The following is a 16574-nucleotide window of genomic DNA, read 5'->3' as shown; positions in this document are numbered from 1 at the left end:
TGTGTAGCTTAATTTACCAATTGGAATTCGTGACGTATCATACGAATCGCAAGAATTTAAGCATTGTTATTTCGCAAAACAAATTCAGGACGTAGCATATACAAAATGGAATACGTTTTGCACAATTGCGAAACGTTTTCGGGGATCGTTTTTTTTTTTGCTCATGGGCTCTATTTTCAAAACTACTGGCTGAAATTATACACAATAAAAATGAATGAAGAAGAAATGAGGTAGGGGGAGTTAAAGGGGTTGAAAAAGGGTGAAATAATGAGGTCGGGGAGTGAAAGAGGATGAAAAGGGTGAAATAAAACAATGTTCAGGTAATTGCTCCTCTCTCCCTGGTGGTTTCCCTCATTAAATGCCAGTCATGTTTGCTCCAGCCTTGTAATTAACTGTCGGCGACGTGTTTCCCGATACCACGGTGGGATTGATCGGGTTCCATGAGGGAAAGCAAGGTGATTGGACCAAGGCGTTCCATGGTGGAGGTGCGAGCGCTGTATCAATGCGAGGGGTGTCCACTCAGAGGCAGAGAGAGAAAGAAAGAAAAAAAACAGGGCCTTATTAAGTCCCTCATTTGTGTTCACACAGCGAGGCAGGGAGGAAGGGAGTGCACAGGAAACCCATAGGGATAAAAACATTCTCTCTCTCTCTCTCTCTCTCTCTCTCTCTCTCAGATACAGAAACCAAATTCAAATTCACAATATCAACTCTCCACCATCGCGCTATGTCCGCCATCGCGCTACGTCCACCATCGCGCTACGTCCGCCATCGCGCTACGTCCTGTGTGTATTGCTGATAGACTCTGTATTGCTGATAGAGCCTGTCTGTGTGTAGGGCTGCATCAGACTGCAGACGTGTTTTAGGGTCCAGATGCTCCTCTCTAACCTACGGTGTTAGTGGGAGTCTGTTCTAATGTACACACACACACACACACACACACACACACACACACACACCATAAGGACGGCCAGACCACTCCCCCAAACAGTTACTCCAGGGCAACTGCTTAGTGATGGCATTTTTATTTCTATGGAAACTACCCTATTTTTTGGGATGAAGTCTGTGTCTCTTGTTTATGAGAGTTACAGTGTGGAGTGTTAAGTCTCTCTTGTTTATCAGAGTTACAGTGTGGAGTGTTAAGTCTCTTGTTTATGAGAGTTACAATGTGGAGTGTTAAGTCCCTCTTGTTTATCAGAGTTACAGTGTGGAGTGTTAAGTCTCTCTTATTTATCAGAGTTACAGTGTGGAGTGTTAAGTCTCTTGTTTATGAGAGTTACAGTGTGGAGTGTTTAAGTCTCTCTTGTTTATGAGAGTTACAGTGTGGAGTGTTAAGTCTCTTGTTTATGAGAGTTACAGTGTGGAGTGTTAAGTCTCTCTTATTTATCTGAGTTACAGTGTGGAGTGTTAAGTCTCTTATTTATCTGAGTTACAGTGTGGAGTGTTAAGTCTCTCTTATTTATGAGAGTTACAGTGTGGAGTGTTAAGTCTCTTGTTTATGAGAGTTACAGTGTGGAGTGTTAAGTCTCTCTTATTTATCAGAGTTACAGTGTGGAGTGTTAAGTCTCTCTTATTTATCAGAGTTACAGTGTGGAGTGTTAAGTCTCTCTTATTTATCAGAGTTACAGTGTGGAGGGTTAAGTGTCTCTTTTTTATGAGAGTTGGAGTGTGGAGTGTTTAAGGCTTTGGAGTGTTAAAATGTGTAGGCTGTTCAGGTGTGAAGCCTATTTCCATCCTTGGTTGTGCCAACAAAGTCTATTTTAGCTTTAGAGTTTGTCACTGCTCCATAAGGTGTACTTCTTTATGGATTTGACGCAACTTCAACACAAATATGGTTTCTCTGAACCGTTGAGATTTATACTGTGTCCCTGCTGCAGTGCTGATGAGTGTGTCCATGTGTTGCTGTGGCGCGTTGAGCCGCCTGTTTCCCTGTGGATGTAGATGATGTGATGGGATGTCTGACTCCTGGAGGAACACCAAGTTTTTCCTCATTTTGGCCACATATTGGATTTCAGGGTGATGAATGTGCTGCGTGGAGAGACTACGGTCGATCCCCCCCCCCCCCCCCCCCCCCATCTCCAGGAAGTTAACATCTGTCCTGTGGACAGCACAGGAAATGGGTCACCACTGGGAAGAAGGTAGAGCTTGTTCCAACCACTGATCTAGGATCAGATGTGTTTTTTTGGTGTGGGTAATCTGATCCCAGGCCCATACTGTGATCATCTCTGTTTCAGAACATTACAATGAGACTCATATCATATGGTTTCACTATGTGACACAAATACATTTCCATTAACCTTTTACAGTAAGACTTGTGTTTTTTTAAAGCATGTTATCAACTTGGATACATCCCCATGTGTTGTCTGGTATTCAGAGTTCACCTGATGATGTCACTAGAGACAGAGCCTGCAGACAGAGGTTATGGCCGTTTCACACGCCTCTCTCACGGCTCTGTTGTGATGGGGATGTCACATTTATTCTCTGTCCAGGTGCAGGCCTGAGGGGGTAAAGCTGATATCGCCTCCCCCTCACCTCACCTCTCCTCCTCCACCTGTGACCTGAAACAGAAGGAGACGAGGAGAGATGGGGTGGGGGGATCCATGTGGTTACCATGGTGAGGCCTGTCGGACCAGCTCAGGCTTATACTGTGACAGTGACACACAAGGTTTTGATCAGAGGGGGAAAGGAGAATAAAATGAAAGAGACGGAGCGACAGCTGGATATAAAATGGAGGATATAGAGATAGGAGAGCACTGAGATGAATGAGGGCAGTAGATTGGGGCTAGCATTTTTTCCAGATCCTTAAACCACGCCTAATACATAAAATACAAATAAATAAAATATGAAAATAGTAAGAAGGACATTCCGAGCGAAAGAGTGATAGAAAGTGAGGGAGAAAGAGGAAGGGTGGAGAGGTGGACAGCTCTGATGGAGCCCTTAGACAAAAACAGTGATGTGAGAATTCCGTCGGGTCGCCATTGTAACAGAGCGTATCCCCTGAACCTGAGTGGTTTGACCCAGGAAGGGGGTGGCCTGAGGGACTGTGGCAGAGAGGCAGGGTCAGGGGTCCGGTCTGGTCTGGGCACTCAACAGGCATATCTCTCAAAGTCGTCACTCTCAGAGGACAGGGAAGAGGGGAAGAGGGAGGGGAGCAGGGGAGGTCCAGCAATATGAGAATGGAATGCTCGTCACTCATTTCTCTCCACAGGCAGAGGCAAGCTGTTGCCTTCATGATGAGTGTTTGTGCATATATGTGTGTGCATGTACTTCTAGTTCACGCCATGACTTATTCATGAGAAGATATTGGGTTATGCCTGTGTGATCTCTTTCAGTACCTAAGACTCCAATCCATTTCTCTCTCTGTCTCTTTTGCAGCCCAAGGTGCCCAATTCAGACTGGCGTTACTCTGCTTCACTTAGGGCTGGGATGCAGAGGTAAGCACATATCACATTTTACCATACCTCAAAAGGTGTCCACTGTCCATTAGAATGTTACTCCAAGATTCATAATTCACCAGCGTTCCATTCCTTTTAAACCCTCATAAATCCTATGTTACTTTACCCATTCCCCTCCACTCTACGTACTACTCACATTGCTGCTTGTTTAATTCAAATGGATGCCAAACCCTATAGCACAACAGAAGAATTTCCTTCGGAGTCAGCCACACTCCAAAAAAAAGCAAGTTCCGCAGTCTCTAGTTTTGTCTAATCTTGATTGTTGTCCAGTCGTGTGGTCCAGTGGTCCAGTGCTGCAAGGAAAGACCTAGTTAAGCTGCAGCCGGCCCAGAACAGAGCGACACGTTTGGCTCTTAATTGTAATCAGAGGGCTGATATAAATAGCTAGGAGTTGAGGAGAGACTGACTGTGTCACTTCTTCTTTTTATAAGAAACAATAATGTGTTGAAAATCCCAAATTGTTTGCATCGTCAGTTTACACACAGATCAGACACACACTTATCCCACCAGACATGCCACCAGGGGTCTTTTCACAGTCTCCAAAACCAGAACAAATTCAAGAAAACATACAGGATTATATAGAGCCCTTATTGCATGGAACTTCCCTCCATCCCATATTGCTAAAATAAACAGCAAACCTGGTTTCAAAACAAAGATAAAGCAACACCTCGCAGCACAAAGCCTCTCCCCTATTTGACCAGATAGTTTGTTTGTATTCATTGATATGTAGGCTACGTGTGCCGTTAAAAAAAATATATATATATCTAGTTCTGTCTTTGATGTTCTGTATTATTTAATGTTTTGTGTGGACCCCAGGAAGAGTACCTGCTGCTTTTGCAACAGCTAATGGGGATCCTAATAAAATACCAAATACCAAAATACATTACTATTAAACCAGATATTATCCTATTTATATAGCATCTGTTCTACAGTATTCTTTTAGCTTGGTTGTTAGACAGTAGTAGATAGAGAGCGAGGGGTAATCAGGGGGTCAGTGATAGACTGAGGGGACAGACGGAGGGATGGAGAGAGAGAGGAACAGAGAGGGGGCAGGAGAAAGAGATGGAGGGGAGGGGAGGGCAGTTAGGCGGAAATATGGCATTGGGAATGCGCAACACAACACAGGGATCACATTACCCATGAGCCATTGGGCCACTAGCTGCTCTGGGATTGTCTGGGCTTGACCCAAACGAGGAGCATGCTAATGAGAGGGAGGGGCTAAGTTAACGAGCAGAGCCAGCCTTAATGAGCCAGGGGTAGCCAGGCGAACCACATCACCAAATGCACTGCACTGCGGCCAGGTAATCTCATAGTACGCACGCACGCACGCACGCACAAACACACACACACACACACACACACACACACACACACACACACACACACACACACACACACACACACTGCTCTGCTGCAGTTCCGATCTCATGAACTGAGGATGACTGGCAGACCAGTCCCTCCATCGGGGAAAAACAGAAGTAGGTCATCTGCCACCGCCCACACACACACACACACACACACACACACACACACACACACACACATAGAGGTCTATCCCTCCGGCCATGACAGACAGCACTGCGGCAGTGATGAGGGACATGAGAGATGACAGAATGGACAACGCTTTCACAGCTCCCTGTAAACAACGTCTGTCTGTCTGTCTGTCTGTCTGTCTGTCTGTCCAGAGACATGGTTCATCAGGGTCAGTGTGTGTATTTGTCATTGTTTTATGGCTTATCATTTATTGGTTATTGTGTCTGTCTCGTGTGTGTGTGTGTGTGTGTCAGATTAATACAAGTTTAATACAAGTTTAACATCTGAGTGTTATTGGTGTTACACAGATTCCCTCATAATTACAGCAGGGTTTAATGAGAGTTAATGTGCTTGAGCAAATCATTCTAATACATTAAATCGCTCTTGTCACTTTAGCATGGAGCCCTTTATCCATCCCTCCTCCTCTCTCTTCCCCTCCCTCCCTAAATCTGAGCTGTTGACTGATCTATTTATACTCTACTGAGATTACAGTTTGTTTGAAACATTTTGAGACATTTTGAATGTATACCCCAAACAGCAATGCACTTGAGTAATGATTTTGACCTAGTTAGTTTTACAGCCCTAAATATATTTCTCTGTAATTATGAACCTCGCTAAGCTAGAGGCTAGCGTGTCTATGGGTTCATTTTTACTGCACTGGTTGTAATAATGACAGGCAAAGAGAGAGAGAGAAATGTTTGCCAATTTTATTAAAAATAAAAAAACATGGGCCTCCTGGGTGGCGCAGTGGTCTAGGGCACTGCATCGCAGGTTCGAGCCCAGGCTCTGTTGCAGCCGGCCGCGACCAGGAGGTCCGTGGGGCAACGCACAATTGGCCCAGCGTCGTCTGGGTTAGGGAGGGTTTGGCTAGTAGGGATATCCTTGTCTCGTCGCGCACTGGCGACTCCTGTGGAGGGCCGGGCACAGTGCGCGCTAACCAGGTCGCCAGGTGCACGGTGTTTCCTCCGACACATTGGTGCGGCTGGCTTCCGGGTTGGATGCGCACTGTGCAGAGTACGACCCTGCCTCACACAGGAAGCGGCGCAGGTCCTAATCCAGGCACTTGTCATCTCCCGTCTGGATTACTGCAACTCGCTGTTGGCTGGGCTCCCTGCCTGTGCCATTAAACCCCTACAACTCATCCAGAACGCCGCAGCCCGTCTGGTGTTCAACCTTCCCAAGTTCTCTCACGTCACCCCGCTCCTCCGCTCTCTCCACTGGCTTCCAGTTGAAGCTCGCATCCGCTACAAGACCATGGTGCTTGCCTACGGAGCTGTGAGGGGAACGGCACCTCAGTACCTCCAGGCTCTGATCAGGCCCTACACCCAAACAAGGGCACTGCGTTCATCCACCTCTGGCCTGCTCGCCTCCCTACCACTGAGGAAGTACAGTTCCCGCTCAGCCCAGTCAAAACTGTTCGCTGCTCTGGCCCCCAATGGTGGAACAAACTCCCTCACGACGCCAGGACAGCGGAGTCAATCACCACCTTCCGGAGACACCTGAAACCCCACCTCTTTAAGGAATACCTAGGATAGGATAAAGTAATCCTTCTCACCCCCCTTAGATGCACTATTGTAAAGTGGCTGCTCCACTGGATGTCATAAGGTGAATGCACCAATTTGTAAGTCGCTCTGGATAAGAGCGTCTGCTAAATGACTTAAATGTAAATGTAAATGTAAGAAATGCGGCTTGGTTGGGTTGTGTTTCGGAGGACGCATGGCTTTCGACCTTCGTCTCTCCCAGGCCCGTACGGGAGTTGTAGCGGTGAGACAAGATATTAACTACTAACAATTGGATATCACGAAAATGGGGTCAACTTTAAAAATTTAAAAATTTAAATTAAAAAACAGAAATACCTTATTTAGATAAGTATTCAGACACTTTGCTATGAGACTTGAAATTGAGGTCAGGTGCATCCTGTTTCCATTTATCATCCTTGAGATCTTTCTACAACTTGGAGAACCAGTGGTAAATTCAGTTGATTGGACATGATTTGGAAAGTGAGAGTTTGTGAGGGGCTGCTGTCTGTATATGGTCCCACAGTTGACAGTGCATTTCAGAGCTAAAACCAAGCCATGAGGTCGAAGGAATTGTCTGCAGAGCTCTGAGACAGGATTATGTCGAGGCACAGATTTGGGATTTGGGAAAGGGTACCAAAACATTTCTGCAACAACACATCATTCTTAAATGGAAGAAGTTTGTAACCACCAGGACTCTTCCTAGAGCTGGCCGGTCGGCCAAATTGAGCAATCGGAAGAGAAGGACCTTGGTCAGGGAAGTGACCAAGAACCCAATGGTCACTCTGACAGAGCTCCAGAGTTCCTCTGTGGAGATTGGAGAACCTTCCAGAAGGATAACCATCTCTACAGAACTCCACCAATCAGGTCTTTGTGGTAGAGTGGCCAGATAGAAGCCACTCCTCAGTAAAAGGCACATGAGAAACCTGCTTGGAGTTTTCCAAAAGGCACCTAAAGAACTCTCAGACCATGAGAAACAAGATTCTCTGGTCTGATGAAACCAAGATTGAAAATCTTTGGCCAGAATGCCAAGTGTCTGGAGGAAACCTGGCACCATCCCTACAGTGAAGTATGGTGGTGGCAGCATCACGCTGTGGGATGTTTTTCAGTGTCATGGACTGGGAGACTATTCAGGATCGAGAGAAAGATTAACCTGAGTAAAGTACAGAGAGATTATTGATGAAAACCTGCTCCAGAGTGCTCAGCACTTCAGACTGGGGTGAAGGTTCACCTTACAACAGGACAATGACCCTAAGCACACAGCCAAGCCAACGCAGGAGTGGCTTCAGGACAAGTCTCAGAATGTCCTTGAATGGCCCAGCCAGAGCCCGGACTTGAACCCGATCGAACATCTCTGGAGAGCGTAAAATAGCTGTGCAGCGACGCTCCCCATCCAACCTGACAGAGTTTGAGAGGATCTGCAGAGAAGAACGGGAGAAACTATAGATAGATAGATAATTACATGGTATTTGCAGGGTACAGTGATAATCTTATGCTCTTGGCTCCAACAGAGCAGGTTAAATAAAAAATGAAGATACATTTTTTTTTTAAAGTGAATGAGACATAATAAATATAATAATTCTATGCACATTTACACCTGTGGGGACAGGGTAAGAGTCCGTTTGGGAAAGTCCATGGGGGAGCAGCAGGGGGGGAGTGAGAAGTGATGGGATGAACTAACCATCAGCCAGACAGACAGACAAGCAGGCTGATTGTCTTTCAGAAAGACAAAGAGACATTTCCATGGACACAAGGAGAAAGTGGGACAATGAGCAAAAGCGGTGCATGTGTAAAATCACCGGGGAAGCCAAACCAGGGGGGAAAAGCCATATTACAACCTATGTGTTGTGATAATTGCATTGTTTGCTCTATAACCTGTTAGTTCATAAGCCTTGACATCATGGTGTATATAGGCCTAAAGGCCGAGACAATAAGAAGCCCCATTGGCAGAATCAATTTAACCACACCTTTATTTCGTTACAAAGCCAGAGTACAACCTCTGTCCTGTGAAGTCCAGAAAACACTTTGCATGTAACTATCAGTTACATGAGATACATCATGGTCAAGCAAGGTAATGTTTCCCACATTTTCAGACCACTAAACAACTATTGATTTTAGAACCACAGAGTTACCGCAAGTCGCAAAGAAAACAGGAGATGCCTCCACTATTCCAGCACCATTTCATCTTCAACATTTCAACATCATCAAATCACCTATGCTTGGTCTAATACAGTGACAAATTAAAGATACCAAAAACAATGTAGTCCAATCAACGTAAGATAAATATGATGTGGCTGTCCTTGGATCTGATTTTGTGTGTGTGTGTGTGTGCAAGTAGAAAAAACATGTTGGCTCACCCTCCTCTTTCATGTTGACTAAATGGTCTATCACTTTATCATACAGTACAAGCTTTTTTTTGTTTTGTACTAGGCTACCTGGCTAAAATGCTTGCTCGCTAGCCTAACTTCCTTTCATGGGCAACGTTAGCTAGTTAACATTAGCCTTCTACATCTAGCTACATATTGAACTTCCATCCTCTCAGTCCAGGGGCACAATATGAATATATGGTTGGATCAAAATCACCGTTATAATCATTGGCTAGCAGGGAAAATTAAGTAAAACCACATGTCCAAATACCTATCCATCCATTGCTAAATTCAGAAAATGACCATTTTAGCTAGCTAGCCACCGGTGGACAGCAACACAACAAGATGTAACAATTCAAGTTGTTTCTGTCAATTACGGATTTCTCTTGATGCGATGTGATGAGAAAGAAGCCAAATTAAAACGGTCTTCCCTTGACACTAGCTCAGTTTACCTCAGCGATGATTGGCTATTATTGAAATTTTTTTAATTATCAAGGGAGGCCAAATGCTCGCTGGCTTCCCTGCATTCAGTGCTACCGGCGGCAACAATGTGGTACTCTTTATGAACAGACAGCATCACAGAGATGGCCTACACATACAGAGACAGAGGGGCGCTGTTTCGCTCGCTCGGATCCTTTCTCCGGTGAGATACATTCAACCTCTTGTGAATTGAAGGGAAATTATGAAACACAAAGAGAAAAAAGAGACATTATTTTGTTTCTTTTTTTTCTTGGTCATTTTTTGGGGGGGAAGCCTGGCTTCCCTTGGCATCCATGAATACACGTCACTGACAACGAGAGAGAAACAGATACAGGCATTAGCTGTAGGAACATGCTTTAGATCCAGTGTTCCCCTTTAATAATTGATCAGTGAATCTGGATGACTCCAGCTCTACACAGCACTTAAAATGGCCACCCTGCCCAATCTCTATTCATCTCCTTATACCACTACAAAAAGACAGGAGGACCTTTACACACACACAACACACACACACATTTCAATACAGCTGATGCAATAGAGATGACGGAGGCGTGAAAAATTGCAAAGAAAGAAAGGGAGGGAGAGGGGGAAGGGAGAAATTAATAAAGAGAGAATGGGTGAGGGGGACAGAGGGTGAATCAGATAGCAGAAGAGCGAGGAGAGGATAGGGACTGAGCTGTGATTGCCTGACCTTGGGGGTGAACACGCTCACACATACACTCGCACACATACACGCACATGCACACGTGTGCACGCAGACGGCCAGACAGTGTGTGAAGAGCCTGGAGAAGAAGTGCAACTAAAATGGTGGCAATACTGCTGCCTCCTCCCACACGCTTTCCCTTCCTCCTGTCTCTCTTAAATGTTCAACTATTATTTATTTCAATAGCTTCACTTTTACCCTATGGAGAAAATGTCCTTGTGTTCCACCTTTGACATTTTGCAGTATATTGTGGTATAGGATCGAGTATTCAATCGCATATTGGGCACTTTCAAGTATGTGTGTGTGGGCCAGAGAGAGAAATACAGCGAGAGAGAGATACGGAGAAAGGGACTCCAGCTGAAGTGGGGGAATGGTTCTCTTCTCATCTGACCTCTGTGAGACTAAACTTTGCGAGACCCAGTTTTCCAGGCAGGGTCAAAGGGAAGGAGAGAGGAGAGGGATTCATCATGGAATAGTAGCAATGCAGGAGGATTGAAAGAGGGAGAGCACCTCCTTAAAGCCATATTGACGGGTTGACTGTTTGCATTTAGCATGTACACGCGCACACACACAGCGCTCTGCGCGTGTCCTGGGTTTTAGGCTGGGTTTCTGCCGGTGTAAAAAAGGACATTAAGAATACATTTGATTTGATGTAATATCTGCTAACACAATAAAGAGAAAGTCTAGATAGAGAGTGTTTTTCTAATCCTCAATGAAAACCCTGCTCTGCATCTCACTATGGTAAAAGATGCTGCCCTTATTGGATAAATAATAGTGGAACATGCAGATTGTTTCAAAAGCGACATGAAACGGACCTGAACCCTTTTCATGATTAAAACATTTAACCATAGTTTGAATAGAGGACATTAAGATTTAGTGGAATCTCATACCTTACATTTATGGCGTGTGTGTGTGTGTGTGCGTGTGCGTGCGTGCATTTAAGGTTCTGTTTTTTTGCTGTATTTTGGCAGCAGCCTGTCGCTGTTTTAACACCGCAGAGCTCAATACATTTTAGTTAGGAGGGTTGCTGAAATCCCTGGGGTGGGTGTGAAAATGTTAGAGCACCCATCTGTAATCCCTAATCCAGGGAGTGGTGTGAATATGCAGGGTGACTACTGTTTAATCCTAATCCAAGGGCCCATTTGAGTTCCTGAGATGGAATTGGTCTGACCCCCCTCCTGAGACCCCTGCTACTGACTGTGTACACACACACACACACACACACACACACACACACACACACACACACACACACACACACACACACACACTGTGGTTTCCTACCATGGCTTAATTTAGTAATGCTCTGTATTATAGGAAACTTGTGGAGCGAGAGACGACTGGGTCCACAGAAGCTTATAGCTGCTGCTGCCTTATGGCCCTGTGATAGAGAGTTCACCCAGAAAACAACGTGTGTTTGAGAGTGAAAGGGTGTGTTTGTGTGTGTATTTATGAGAGAAAACTCTCTCAATATATACTGTACCATCAGACTGTGTGTGTGTGTGTGTGTTATATTTCTCTAGACTCTGTAACCTCTGAAAATGTGTGTGTTGGGATGTTTCTCCAGTGTGTAACCTCAGAGTGTGTGTGTTGTTTTCCAGCTCAGTGCACATGGAGGAGTCGTCGGTGATGCAGGGAGCGCAGGGGGTTCTGGTCCAGAACTGGCCGACCGTGTCTAGCGCCGCCGGAGGTAAGAGCCAGGCCACTACACCCCACACTGAACCGCTCTGACCCTGACCAGACCAGACCAAAGCAGAATACAATCAGACTAAAACCCTGAGCAACCCAGGCCAATGCAGAACAACGCAAGACTATCAAAAACCAACCCAGACTAGCTAAGACAGACCTACCCAAGGACAATCCAGACCAATTTAGGCCAACGCAGACTAACTCAGACTACCTCCAACTTTGACTGGCACAGTGTAATCCAGACCAACTACGACATAACCAAAGGCAGAGACCAGGTTCTCCATCACCCTGACTCCTGCTCACTGCCCTTATCCACTCAGAGATGAAATTACACTGTTCTGTGGGTAGAGAGAGAGAGAGAGAGAGAGAGAGAGAGAGAGAGAGAGAGAGAGAGAGAGAGAGAGAGAGAGAGAGAGAGATGAGACTCAGAGACATCAACACAGACTCATATTAACCATGAATACAACTCTGATTACATTCTTCCTCTCTGCAGTCTCTCTCGCTCTTTCGCTCTCCCATACACACCCCAATGTGATGCAATGTAAACTTGCCTTTTTTTTAAACAAAAATCACATTCGTCCACCACGTCTCGTAACCCTGGTGACTGTTCTTGTCACCTCTGTACTTCTCGGATGATGAAACGGGCCGTAGCTTCCTGCTCTTGGCTGCTCTCGGATGCTCTCTACCTCATTAGCATACTCATTATAACCGCACAAGAAGCATTAACATCTGACTCAAGGTCAGTACCTTCCGGAACAGACGTGTTTGGGTGGAGAGGAACTCAGCTGGAATGTGTTATGTAGCAGGGTCCTGGGAGGGAGGGAGGGAGGGGGAAGTAGAGATTGAATGAGGGGCGAGTAACGAGAGAGGAGTGGAACGTGAAGACATTGTGGAGGATACAGAGAGATAGAAAGGAGTGGGAGAGAGATGGATGGACACAGGAAGAGAAGGATGACAGTGCAATTTACTGAGTAGATAGAAAGGTGATTTGTTGTAATTAAGGTATGCTGAGAATGACCCGGCTCTCTGTCCATTATAGACAACCTGACTAACTGCCCACACACACAGTCTTCTCTCTCTCTCTCTGTCTCTGTCTCTCTCTCTCTTTCTCTCTCTCTCGCTCTCTCTCACACACACACTCTGCCTTCCCCGCTTAGCAATCGATTTCTTGCCCAGACTGAGGAGTTGCAGCCTTGAGCAGGGTGGTGGTGAGTGGAGGGAAACCGAATGGGTGGAGATGCCAGTCTTCATGGGTCGGGTTGGCTGGAGTTGACTAAGGGGTTGTGGAAAGGGGTGACAGGATGGGGAGGGTGTATACTGGGATCGACAGAGTAAGGGGTTGGATGGAATTTTAATGGGGGGGGGGGGGAGTTAAAGTAAAGAGATGGATGCTAAATGAAGCAGTGCCGTCTGGGCATGAACGTTGGGGGTTTGGAATAATGGGGATGGAGTCCATAAAAAGTCTAATGGCAAATTCTAGGATGTAGAATGATTCAATTGAGCAGATTTGAAAAAAATGTCAGGAAGTTGTAACGGTGAAGATGTAGACAGGGACACAGCTGGATCTGTCCAGTCAGCCGGTATGATGGCACTCATTGAATGAGTCGTCTCCTGGTCTAATGGTCAGCGAGTCAGTCGTTGCCTGTCGGCAGGTTTAGGACATGAAGTCACTTTAATGCATTGCTGCAGCGTGAGAGAGGAGAGGTGTTGTGTCGATTGTTACAACTGCAGGGTGGGTTTGTGTGTGTCGTCTGACAGAGTCTATTTGCTTTCTGTTCGATGTGAGACAAAGAGCCACAGCTGGAGACTACGCCCCTGTTCCTTCCCCCGTGTTTCCATCAGGGTGGTTTGCTAAGGATATGTGTGTTTGTTTAGGAGTTTGTGTATGTATTTTTATGTATGAGAAAGAGACTGTGTGTGTGTGTGTGTGTGTGTGTGTGTGTGTGTGTGTGTGTGTGTGTGTGTGTGTGTTCGCTCCCTGCTTTGTGTGCAGCTCCTGGTATGACAGATGGAGTCCAGCCTACGCCCAGATTAACAGACTCACATTAATGAAATCAGGATTCTGCATGCTGCCTAACTCTATCACTCTCTCCTCTCTGCTTCCATCCATCCCGCCATTTCACGGCTATGTTTCTAAAGCAGGGGCACGCACAGGGATTCACAGAGGGCTGTGCTGGATCTGAACAATCCCCTGGGGAGAAATTGGTAGAGGGAAGAAAAGAGAAGGAGAGGGAGAAATGCAGAGCCAGAGAGCGAAAAGAAGGAGAGGAGAAATGGAGAGCAGTGAGAGGGAAGAGAGGGAGAGAGGAAAGGAGGGAAGAGAGGGATGGGGGGGAGTGGGAGAGAGGTGGGAGAGTGTGACAATGAGTTGGAAAAAAGAGACAGGCAGAGAGTGAAAAGGAGGGAGAGGGGGAGGGAGAGAGGGATGGAGGGCTGCTGTTGCTAGGGGAGAGTTTGTTGCTAGGGGAGAGTGGTTGACTCGGGAGAGCGAGAGAAAATGAGGGAGAGAGAGAAAGCTCACAGCATTATTCTCCATCAGCACTGTTGCTGTGACGCCCAAGTCCTACCGCTTCACTGGAGGATGCAGTTTCCACGGCAACCATTCATAGCCCTGAACTGAGTGTCGAGAGAGAGAGAGAGAGAGAGAGAGAGAGAGAGAGAGAGAGAGGGTGTAAGAAGAGCGTTACGGAGGGAGAGATAGATGGAGATGGAAATGCGGGCTGTGAGGTTGAAGCAACGCAGGTGAATAGAGAGAAATAGGGTGGTGGCTGCTGGTCAAATAAAAAACAAGCATTGGATAGAAAGGAGGAAGAGGTTGTGTTGGTCTGAGGAGGACATGGTGAGGGGAAACGAGGAGAGAGGGAAGGAGAGAGGGAGAGAGGGAAGGAGAGAGTTAGAGAGGGAGACTGACCTACATACACAGGGCCGTGCTGTACTGCAGAGGTGGAGGCAGGTTTATTGCAGGTCTTTATGCATCACTGCTCTATTTGATGACAGGGACACACACACACACACACACACACACACACACACACACACACACACACACACACACAAGCCTGATTTGATGAGGGGGGACAGGAGTCAACAGCAGCTTGCACCTGACGAGGCAAAACGGAGGACAGCGGATGAGGGAGAAGAGGTAGAAAGGGCAAGAGAGGGGGAGGAAGGGTGAAAGAAGGAGAGAAAAGGGTGTGCCCTGCCCTCCTCTGGAAATAAGCTCCACGGCAGGTGGTCCATCCTGTGTCCCTCTCCCTTATTCAACCTTCTGGAGTCCAACCATATGACCACAACACGTTGTTAGACTAGGGGAGGGTGGAGGCGTAGAATTCTAATTTGATGAATGCAGAGATGGAGAGTTGAGGTTTCTGCGTTCAGCTGCTCAAGCAGAGGCTCTGTGGTGGTAGTATTGTTATGTGAGTAGGTCTGCTGGATAGAACTCTCTGGAACCTGCCTGGGGCAGAGAGCCAACTCAGGAGGGGAAGCCTAGACCAAGTTGTTCCTCTCTGCTCATCCAAAAATGCCTCCCCTCTTCCTTTTATTCCTCCTCTCCTCCACCTCCTTCCTTCCGATCTTCGCTGACTTCTGTCTATCTCTGTCTGTCCTCCTTTTTTGTTTCATTTCTGCCCCTCACCATTTCATTTTCTGCCTCTGTTTCTTTTGTCCTCTCTCACCCTCATTTTGTCACCCTCATTTTGTCATCCTCATTTTCTCACCCTCCCTCTCTCCTGCCCCCCCCTCTCTCTCTCCCTTACTCTTTTTCTCTCTATCTATCTCACTCCCACTCTCTTTCTCACCCTTTCTCTCTCTCTCTCTCTCTCTCTCTCTCTCTCTGCTTCACTTAGAATAAATCCGTTTCTAATAGTCTGCTAACAGTCATGTCACTATTAATGACTATACCATCCTCATTAGAAGCACTGCTCTCATTTAGATGAGACACACACACACACAGTGTTGGCAGTGGCACCTTTTTGTGAGGCTGTTGAGGACGGTCTCTTGGGAGAGCTTGTCTCCACCATCTGTCACATGATCCGTCTGGGCATCACACTTCAAGGTGTGCACACACACACACATACACACACACACGGTGAAGAAAAACACACGATCACTGTCACCAACAGATACTGTAATTTCTCGTAAAAAAAAAACAACACACACAACCAGTCGCCATAGTTTATTTTTATACACACAAGTACACTTGCTCCTTCATGTTGCCGTTATCAGTCAGGGGAATATATGGTGATTCATGCAGACACACATATACTCCTGTCACTACCCAGGCACAGGCAGAAAAATACAGATGCATGAATAACAATTAGGTTTTGAAGAGACAGCAGTATCGCCTAGGGTTTCAGTCCTCATAATACACACTCGCACACACACTCGCGCATGTACCCGTATGCACACACACACACACACGAAGCGCAGGTGTTTTGATAGAGAAGGGTGTGGTCCCAGCCACGAGAGCTGGGACCATTGCGGGTGTAGCGTTTCACTACACCCACAATAACAATCTGCTACATATGTGTATGTGACCAATACAAATAATTTGATTTGCTATCACAACAACCCATTATCTTCTAGCACTGCAGTGCCTCTCCCTCTCTAAAATAAATCTGCACCTTCAGGATTTTTAGTAGCAGTTTTTCTACCTTTCTGGGTAGATCGCATTTCATACCCGCATCCCTGTACTTCCTCTCTCTCCTCTTCTTCTCTCTCTTCCTCCTCGTCCTCTCTCTTCCTCCTCGTCCTCTCTCCTCCTCCTCGTCCTCTCTCCTGCTCCTCCTTCCTTCATTATGTCAGCCTGCACTGCGCTCCACTGCGCTTCTGCTCA

The 16574-nt window shown here is 46.3% G+C and overlaps 1 protein-coding gene across 8 annotated transcripts in view; it reads left to right on the top strand.

Annotated features, from left to right (window-relative positions):
• LOC115130568 (protocadherin alpha-C2-like) overlaps positions 1 to 16574 on the top strand; it is a 177691-nt gene that overhangs the window by 144232 nt on the left and 16885 nt on the right. For all 8 annotated transcript variants that reach the window (XM_029661844.2, XM_029661835.2, XM_029661838.2 and 5 more), the window contains 2 exons: positions 3373 to 3431; positions 11653 to 11741. In XM_029661844.2, coding sequence (XP_029517704.1) covers positions 3373 to 3431; positions 11653 to 11741 — 148 coding nt within the window. The remainder of the gene's footprint in view (positions 1 to 3372; positions 3432 to 11652; positions 11742 to 16574) is intronic.

Source organism: Oncorhynchus nerka, linkage group LG6 (assembly GCF_034236695.1).
Source record: "Oncorhynchus nerka isolate Pitt River linkage group LG6, Oner_Uvic_2.0, whole genome shotgun sequence".
NCBI lineage: Eukaryota > Metazoa > Chordata > Actinopteri > Salmoniformes > Salmonidae > Oncorhynchus > Oncorhynchus nerka.
Note: the sequence above shows the minus strand (reverse complement) of the source record. Positions and strands in the feature narration are given on the sequence as shown.